The sequence below is a fragment of the Tinamus guttatus genome, unplaced genomic scaffold (genome assembly GCF_059628265.1).
Source record: "Tinamus guttatus ecotype Peru unplaced genomic scaffold, ASM5962826v1 Tinamus_guttatus_pri_ptg000678l, whole genome shotgun sequence".
Taxonomy (NCBI): Eukaryota; Metazoa; Chordata; class Aves; order Tinamiformes; family Tinamidae; genus Tinamus; species Tinamus guttatus.
Window position 1 is genome coordinate 81,634 of NW_028289212.1, and position 8,733 is coordinate 90,366.

An 8,733-nucleotide genomic window follows, 5' to 3' on the forward strand; every position below is an offset into this window, starting at 1 on the left:
GCCTGGGCCCTCCGGCCCTCCCCCCCCCCGCGCGTTCCCGCCCACGCTGGGAGGTTCTGCGCGTGCGCAGGCGGGACCACGGGGGGCGGTGCTGCGGGGAGGGTGTCCCAGTATGCCCCGCGTGATTTGCATATCGCTGCAGTGGGAGAAAAAATGGTATTTGGGGGCAAAAAGCGGCAGAAACGGCGGAGGAGACGGGGGGAGCGCGGGTGGGGGGAAGCGCCCAGGGCGAGCGGGACGACAGCGGCGGGGGCAGGGCGGCGGGCCTCGCCGTGAGCTGGGCAGCGGATGGCGGCGGGGCGGCGGCGGCGGCGCGAGCGGAGCGTTTAAAAAGGGCTTCTGCCGTGCGTGGCACGGGGGGGCTGCGGCCGCCCCCGCGGAATCGACATCAAGAGATTTCGGAAGCACAATTTTTGCGGCGAGGGCCGCCGGTAACCGCTTGTTCTGGCGCCCCACACCCCGGTTCAACGATAACGTAGGAAGCGGCGCCCGAAGCTCCCATGGGAACGTGGGCACCGCCGGCGCCTCCCGCTGCGGGGAGTTCGTGCTGGGGCCGGTCATAGCTGCGGAGAGTACCCCCTACTGGGAGGCCGTAGGCGCCGCAGATAAACCCACTGGTGCGGATCTATAGACACCACAGGGATGCCACAAATGCCTACTGGTGTGGAGGTATCGTTGTCACAGATACTCGCGGATGTGGATCTATAGGTGCCGCAAATACCTACTGATGTGGATCTATAGATGTGGCAAATACCCACTGATAGGGATCTATAGATGCTGTGAATACCCACCAATGGGGATCGATAGATGCTGCAAATCCCTACTGGTGTATATGTATAGGTGCCACATAGATGCCACAAATACCTGCTGATGGCTGCCCAGAGTTCCATCACAAGCCAAACCTCCTGCGTGTTCCCAGCGCTCGGCTGCCGCCAGGGTGTTTGCAGCACCGGCGTGTGCTGAGTGATGGAAAGCCGTGAGGGAAACGCTATATACATACATAATATATATTTAAATAGGGTTGCTCTGTAGAAACCTTCCTTCGAGACGCTGGGGAAGGCGAGGGCCGGGGCGCAGGCGCGTCCCCGCGCCGGGGCAGCCTCACGACACCTCGTGGTAGACGTGCGCGAGGGCCTTGTCCCCGCGCGGCGCGGGCGCCTCGTAGCCGGGCGGCACCGCGGGGCCCTCGGGCCGGCGCTCGGCGTCGCCGAAGGGCATTGCGTACTCGGGCTCGGGCGGCAGCGGCTCCGCGTACTCGTGCGCCCGGCCCGGCACAGCGTAGTGACCCGCGGGCAGCGCGTAGCCCTCGTCCGGCGGCGGCACCGCAAAGGCGCATGGGGCCGCCCGGGCGCTGCCCGGCCGCGCGTCGGGCTCTGCGTACTCTGCAAGGCGGCTGTCGGGCTCCGTGCGGGGCTCGCGGCACCGCTGCCCGCGCACAGGGCCCCCTTTACCTGGGGATGGATCCGGGTTGGCACCAGGGAAGGCGGCGGGCAGGTTCCGCAGGGAACACGCTGGGCTCGGCTGCGCCTGGGGGAGCCCTGCGCCACGGGGACGCTGCTGTCACCCGCCCTGTCCCACCATGGGGTCCCCTCGAGGCGCGGGTGGCACCGAGCCCTCGGTTACCTTTCAGCGGGCCGCAGCCCGGCTCGGCCGGCGCCTTCCTGCCTCGGAGAGAGCGACGCGGAGCTGCAGCAGCCGCTGGCTCCGCGCGGCCACGGCGGCCCCCCGCGCCGGCACCCACCTTCTGCAGCGGCACAGGAGCGCCAGCAGCAGCAGCCCCGAGGAGAGCAGCACGGCGCCGCCGAGGAGCAGCATGAGCAGCAGCGCGGAGCCTGCGCGGGCGACGCGGCGGTGTCGGCACCAGCACCGGCCCCGCGGGCGGCCCGGCCCCCTGCGGCCCCGCGCACCCACCTGCCTTCTGTGGGTCCACGGTGATGCCAGGGCCGGGCACGCGCGTGGCCGGGCCGCCCGCGGGGCCGGGGGTGCCGGGCGCTGCGGGCAGAGCGGGCGCCGTGAGCGGGCGGCGGTGGCGCCACGCGGAGTCCCCGCACCGCGGGTCTCACCGTAGGGCCGCGGGGTCCCCGCGCTGCGGGTCTCACCGTAGGGCCGCGGTGCCCGCGTCACCTCGCAGCCCAGCAGGGCCACCTTGAGGGCGGCGCGCCCGTGCCAGCGCCGCGGCGTCACGCGCACGTAGCGCGCCACCACGGCCGGGATGAGGGCGTTGGACACCTCCTGCACGCCGTCCGAGTTGCCCTCGAAGAGCTGCCGGCGACGGGGTGACACAGCGCATGGCAGGACGGGGCCACGCGGTGCCACCACCACCACCGGGGCGTCCCCTGGGGCTGTCCCCCCCCGGCACCCACCTTGTCCTCCTGCCCGCCGCTGCCCCGGTACCCCCGCCAGTTCTTTCCGTCCCGGCTGGAGGAGACGCTGTAGGACGTCACGTAGTAGTCATGGCCCTCCGAGGAGCCCGTGGTGACGATCCCTGCCGGGGAGGGGGGACACAGCACCATGAGCCAGAGTGCACCCGCTGGGGGGGACACTGGGCACCCAGCGGAGCCGATGGCCCCCGGCGCATCCTGCGTCCCTCCTCCCCGCTCCGGCCGCACAAAGTGCCCATTTTCCTGGCCGCAATTAGCCGGCGCCGCAGGGACAAAGCTCCCCTTTCCGGCGCGCTGCAGCCCAACAAAGGCGCTCGCTGGCCCCGGCGCCCGCTCCTTCCTCCCGGGACGCTGCCAACGCGCGAGGAGCAGCCGGGGCGGTGGAGCGGGGCCGCTCGCCCGTGTCCCCTCTACCTGTGACGTTGCGGCGGGCGCCCAGGTCCAGCTGTAGCCAAGCGGCCGCAGCGCCCGGCTCGGCGGCCCACGAGCGCCCGGGGGTGCCCAGAGCCGCCCGCGCCGCCCCCCAGGCCCGGCGCTGCCCCAGCGCGTCCTCCTCGAGCCACGAGGACGAGGCGTCGAAGGCTGCCACGTCCAGGACGTCAGCGCAGGCTGCGGGGACAGGGGGGTCAGCGCTGCCGACGGCCACCGCGGCGCCGGGCACGATCTGGGGGGGGACAGGGCGCTACCTCTGTGGAAGACCAGGCGCTTCTCGGAGAGGGAGCCCCTGCGGAAGGGGGTGCGGACGGTGTCACCTGCTGTCCCCCCCCGCGGTGTCCCCCCGCCGCGGTGCCCCCCCCGCAGCCCCGCGCACCTCTTGGAGCGGAGCCCGTTGGCGACGGCCGCCTCGTAGAGCGTGACGCCCTTGCGCCGCCACAGGGCCACCTGGCCGCCCCGCTCGTCGGCGATGACGCCGGCGTGCACGGCCGCCTTGCACAGCGCCGACGTCTGCGGGCGGCCGTGAGGGCGCGGGCGGCACCCGGGGGTGCCCCCGTCCCCCGTCACTCACATCTCGGTAGCCCTGGCGCGCGTTGCCCCAGATGTCCCCGGCGATGTCCTTGCAGCCCGCGGGGCAGTACACGCTGCACGGGACACCGCGACGGGGCAGGGGACATGGGGGGGCGGTCAGATGGGTGCTGTCCCCCTTGGCACCGTGTCCCCACGTGGCCGGCCTCACCTGACGTGCTCCTGCGTGTAGTGGGTGCCCTTCACCAAGCAGGAGACCAGGTCTGCAGGGCAGGGACACGGCGGGGGGTCAGGGACCGCATGGGACCCGGCGCCCCGGTGGCCCCGGGGGGTCCCAGCTGCCGCAGGGGGTCCCTCACCCGGGTGCTCGGAGGTGGCGTAGGACAGCAGGACGCCCCGGCCCGAGCGGTGGCTGCTGCTGTTGAACAGGACGGTCATGGCGCTCGCGTTGGTGACGAGGAGCGGGGCCGCGGGCCCAGCGCCGCGGCAGTACGGCCCTGCGGGGACAGGGACACGGTGACAGCCTGGGGGATGGGGACATGGCACACAGTGATGGCCCTGCGGGACAGGGACATGGTGACAGCGACACAGTGACAGCCCTGTGGGGACGGGGACGGGGACAGGGACATGGCATGTGGTGATGACCCTGCGGGACAGGGACACCATGACAGCCCTGCAGGGATGGGGACACAGTGACAGCCCTGCAGGGAGGGGGACACAGCACGCGGCACCCCCATCCGCCCCCCCCCCCCCTTTTCTGGGAGCCACCGAAGCTGCTCTCAATCCCCCGGCGCCACGATCCGTTTAATCCAAATTAATTTGTGGTCTCCATCTCCCTGATTAAGGCATGAGCTTAGCAGGCTGGCGGGGGGGCCTGGGGACAGGCCTGTCCCCACGGGGCGCTAGAGGGTGTCCCTGGCTCCGTGGCACGGCCGTCACCGAGGCCTCTGGGCTTCCAGCAAACACCACAGGGCCCTGGGACGGGGAGCAGCCACGGGGCCCCTCGTCCCTGTCACCCCATCTCAGCACCCCCCAAATCCTGCTCAGCCCCCCGAGGTCACCCAGAGCAGCGTCTCCTTATCCCCAGCCTTGTCCTTGTCTGTGCCAGTGTCCCTAGCCTGGCCCCAGGTTGTCCCCATGTCCCCAGACCAGGCCCCATGTCCCTGTGTCCCCAACCTGGTCTCCATGTCCCCAGCTTATTCCCCATATCCCTGTATCCTCAGACTTGTTGCAGTTTGTCCCTGCGTCTCCAGCCTGGTCCCAGTGTCCCCATGTCCCTAGACTGGTCCCAGGTGTCCCCAGGTGTCCCCAGGTGTCCCAGAGCATCCCCCATGTGTGGGTCCTCACGTCCCCATGTCCCCAGCCTCGTGTCCCAGCCCCAGCCCTGGGGGCGAGCGGGGCCTGCCCAGACATGGAGGCCTCGGGAATGCGCTGGCTGCAGGAGCCCCTGGCGCGGCCCCGGCACGGCGGGACACAGGCCGGGAACGGGAAAAAGCGACATCCTGGAGAGGGGGCTGCCCCCCGCGCCCTCCAGACAAGCGCTGCCGAGCAGCCCCCGCGCACATTCCTGCCCCCCGGAGCCGCGCGGGCGCCGTGGGTGAGTCAGAGGCGGCGAATCCCCTCGGAGAGCAGCTGGGATCCCTCAAGGGCTGGGAGGGAGCGGGACCCTCGGCACGTCACCGCGCAGGGGACGGCAGCGCCGGCCGTGCCGGAGCCGGGGGTGACGCTGGCGGCGCTCCCGGCACAGCCGGAGTCCCGGCGCAAAGCCGCCTGCTCTGCCGGGAACGTGCTCCGTGTCCTGAGCGCCGCTCCACGTCCCCCCAGCACCCGGCTCCTTCCGCTCCCCCACACTCCCAGGGCTGCCAAATCCCTCCGGAGTCCAGTTCAACCGCTGCGGGAAAATCCCAGGGCAGCAACTTGCTTAATCAACAGCTGCATCTGCTCCCATCTGGGATGCCCCGGCGCACGATATCCCCCCCCACCTCGGCTCCGCAGCGGCTACAAAGTGGGATTTTCCCGCTCTTCTGCCTTGGTTTTCCCCCTTACCGTAGGTGATGCCGCGGTCGGGCTCGGAGAGCAGCAGGGAGCCGGCGGCGCAGCCCTCGGCCGCCTCCAGGTCCACGTCTCCGAAGGCCAGGAGCAGCGCGGCGCCCAGCGGCGCGCGCAGCCGCCAGCGGCACCGCGTGTGGTTGGGGTAGGTGCCCGGGTAGTTCTTGGAGCTCAGGGTGCCGCTCTGCGGTGTCAGCACCGTGTGGCCGCAGCCGTCGCCTGCCGGGAAAGGAGCGGGGATGAGGGGCAGCCGGGATGCGGGAAGATCCCGGCGGCGCCGCTCGCCCGAGCTGTGCCTTGCTTTCTCCAATGTGGTTTCCCTAGTGGAAAAGCATCAGCATGGGTGGATGGGGATGTTCCCCCTGATCCGTCCCCCTTGGGCATCCCGGCACCCATGAGTCCTCCCTCCACATCCCGCCACCGATAAGACCCTGGAAAGTCATTGCAGAGTGCCAGGCTGTGGGGAGCAGCAGGGATTTCCCACCGGATCCAGTTAACCAAAAGCAGCAATTTGGCCCCAAAGAGGCCTTTGTGCCAGCGGCGATTCAGTATCCGAGTGCTTTCTCTCTGCCGCCTCCTCCCTGGCTCTCCCGCGGCCGGAAAGAAAAAAGTCATGGAAGGCCGTTGCTCCGCGCTGCCCGCCCCTGCCTTGGCTCCCTCGCTGTCTCCGGGAGACGGCACACAAAAAATCCCAGCATGGAAAATCCGGCCGGGAGAAGAAGGGAGGCCGGAGGTGGAAAATCCCGGCCCCCCGCATTGCTGGCAGCCGCTGCCTCATGGGGTGGCCGAGGGCCGGTTTGCACGTTGGGGAGGAGAAACTGAGACAGGGACCCTGGAGCAGCCTGGCCGCATCTGCACTGGGAACCGGAGCAGCCGGGAAAATCTGCCCCCCAGGTGCTGCTGCCCGAGGAGGGGAGAGGTGGGAGCGTTTTGAGGTTGATCTTCTGGCCAGGGCAGCTGGAGCCGGCGGGATCTGCAAGGAAACCCAGCAGGGAAGCCAACCTGCCCCCCAGAGCCCCAGCACTGCCATTCCCGGGGCTCCTCCAAAAAGCCAAGGGCATTGAAGGGCCTGAACCCCTTTTCCTGGCATTCCTTGCCCAGCATGGGATGGAGTCGTCTCTGCTCCGAGCTGCAAACAGGGCTGAGATCCCCACTCAGCACCCGAGCTGGACACTCGGGATCTCATCCATCCCCTGAGGATGGGGATCCCTGTCCCCCTCCATGCACAAAGGGGGTTGGCAGAGGGAACGTCCCGCTCGGCTCCTCTTGCGGCCGTGCCGAGCGGCATCCACATCCGCTCTGCACATCGCGCGGGTGATTCCGGACAGAGGATTGTTTGTTTTCTCACAGGAAGCAGGAAAGACAAAACAGGGCAGATGCTCCGGGAGAAGCCCAGTGCGCCGGCACGCTCCCGCCCTGTGGATCTCTGGTGGAAAAACTGCAAGAAGTCTCCTGGTAGCTCCTGATAGACGCTGTTCAGCGGAGCAGCTGCTCCCAAAAACGTGACGGGAGAACGTGGTACTATCCCATGGGTGTTCCCCCGTGCCTCAGTTTCCCCTGCCAGGAAGCACAGCGAGGCTTTTCCCCTCCCCCGTCCCAGCCTCCTCTCTCTGGGATGAGAAACCCCAGGGAAGAGCCGGTCCCGGTTGGCGACATGACCTTCCCACGTCTCGGAGGCGAGATTTGGCTGAACATCCACATGTTGCTCCAGGCTTGCAGCATTCCCAAGCCCAGCACGGCCGGCGGGTGCAGAGGGCTCGTGCAAATCTCCACAGACAGAGCCCGCTGTGGGATTGTTCCAGCCGGGACGGAGCCGACCCCAGGGCGGGTGTCCATATTCAAGCCTGGAGCCGGCGACTGGAGTCCGCCCGGGACCGTGGGAGCAGCTGGAGGGGCCGGGGTCGCTGCCTGGGACGGACGGCAGGAAAGCGGCCAGGCCAGCGACGCCTTCACTTCCTTCCCGGTGACTGATCCCAGGGTCATCACCATTTCCCTGTTTCACTTCCAATTCCCGCTTTCCTTCAGGAACATCACCGGCAGCCCCGGGGCAGTGGCCTGGGGGTGCTGGGGCAGCTAGTGGTGGTGTCCCCGTCCCCACGCTGCTATCGCGGAGGAGAGGGGATGGGGACACATGTCCTCGCTCTTCCATCTCCCGGCCCTGCTCGAAGCCCACGGGGACGTGTCCCCCAGCGCGACTGTCCCCTCCCGCGGGGCGGAGGGCACCGGGACGCGGCTGGGAGGGGGAACTGGCGCCAGGACTGGGGCAAGACACGGTGCTGGGACCGGGGGACGGCGGGGACAGCGGGGAGCCCGTCCCGGGGCGATCCCGATCCGGGGCGATCCCGGGGACAGCGGGGAGCCCGTCCAAGAGGATCCCGGTCCGGGGCGAACCCGGGGACAGCGGGGAGCCCGTCCCGGGGCGATCCCGATCCGGGGCGATCCCCGGCGCAGCGGGCAGAGCTCCCGGCGCGGTCCCAGCCCATCCCGGGCTGGGGAGAAGGGAGCAGGGTGCCCGCGGGGACCCTGCGGAGCTCCCGGTGTCCCGGGCCAGGGGCTGCCGCACTCACCGTCCTGTCCGCCGGCCGCCCGCAGCGCCAGCGGGCCCAGCAGGAGGCAGCGGCGGAGCAGGACGAGCACGAGCGGCGCCGCCGCCGCCCGCATCCTCCCGCCGCGCCGCCGCCGCCGGCCCCGCCGCGCCCGCCCCCGCCCGCCCCGCCGCCGCCATTGGCTGCCCGCGCCCGGCCCTGCGCCGCCATTGGCCCGCCGCGCTGTCACTCAGGCGCCGCGAGGGTCGCGGGCTGCAGCCGCTGCCCGGGGGCCCCGCGGGTCCCTCCCGCGGGCTCGGGGACACGGAGCCCCCGAGACGCGGCTGGGGACAGACCCCCCCTCTCCCCCCCCGCCGTGTCCCCTCTCGTGGCGCGGGGACACGGGGGGAGGCGGGGGGCGCAGATCCACCCCCCTCCCGTGTCCCCTCTCCACGTAGGGCCATGGGCGGGACGCAAGTGTCCGCCCCCCATGTCCCACCCCGCCCCAAGGGACCCTGGGGACTGTGGCCCCCGGTGACATCTGTCACCCTCAGTATCTCCCAGCGCCACCGTGTGGCACTAACTTTTCCCGGGATGGGGATTCCTGCTCACGTGGGGATGTCCACGCGCTCCCGTGGCTCCTCCGAACATGCCAGGGCGATGCCAGCGTGGCCGCTAGGAGGGAGAAGCAGTTGCCCAGCCGAGGGTGGACAAGGGATCTGGATCTGAATCCGGAATCAGCGATGAGAAACAAATTTTAGTAAACCTGAGCGAAAACCCAACCCCACAGCAGCTCTGTGCATCTCTGGGATGCT

The 8,733-nt window shown here is 70.0% G+C and overlaps 1 protein-coding gene and 1 non-coding gene across 2 annotated transcripts; one reads left to right on the forward strand and one right to left on the reverse strand.

Annotated features, from left to right (window-relative positions):
* Window positions 1-328: 328 nt before the first annotated feature.
* LOC148591893 (U11 spliceosomal RNA) lies at window positions 329-455 on the forward strand. The gene has a single exon (XR_015914004.1). It is a non-coding gene; the product is annotated as a U11 spliceosomal RNA (small nuclear RNA).
* Window positions 456-1,101: 646 nt separating this feature from the next.
* Window positions 1,102-8,054, reverse strand: LOC148591894 (discoidin, CUB and LCCL domain-containing protein 1-like). The gene is made up of 13 exons (XM_088536597.1): window positions 7,961-8,054; window positions 5,391-5,612; window positions 3,704-3,841; window positions 3,556-3,607; window positions 3,388-3,460; window positions 3,193-3,326; window positions 3,068-3,105; window positions 2,796-2,990; window positions 2,364-2,485; window positions 2,064-2,262; window positions 1,742-1,832; window positions 1,624-1,661; window positions 1,102-1,538 (listed from the first exon to the last, which is right to left on the reverse strand). Exons 1-13 carry the CDS (start codon window positions 8,052-8,054, stop codon window positions 1,102-1,104), a joined length of 1,833 nt encoding a protein of 610 aa, XP_088392723.1.
* Between the last annotated feature and the right edge of the window lie 679 nt (window positions 8,055-8,733).

What these genes read in the sequence shown, in the direction of transcription:
- LOC148591894 (XM_088536597.1), bottom strand. Translation starts at nt 8,054, where the DNA reads ATGCGGGCGGCGGCGGCGCCGCTCGTGCTCGTCCTGCTCCGCCGCTGC. An exon ending in CGCCACCTCCGAGCACCCGG is followed by an intron (nt 3,608 to 3,703) that starts GTGAGGGACCCC and finishes CCTGCCCTGCAG; the next exon opens with ACCTGGTCTCCTGCTTGGTG. An exon ending in GGGCTGCGGCCCGCTGAAAG is followed by an intron (nt 1,539 to 1,623) that starts GTAACCGAGGGC and finishes CCCGTGGCGCAG; the next exon opens with GGCTCCCCCAGGCGCAGCCG.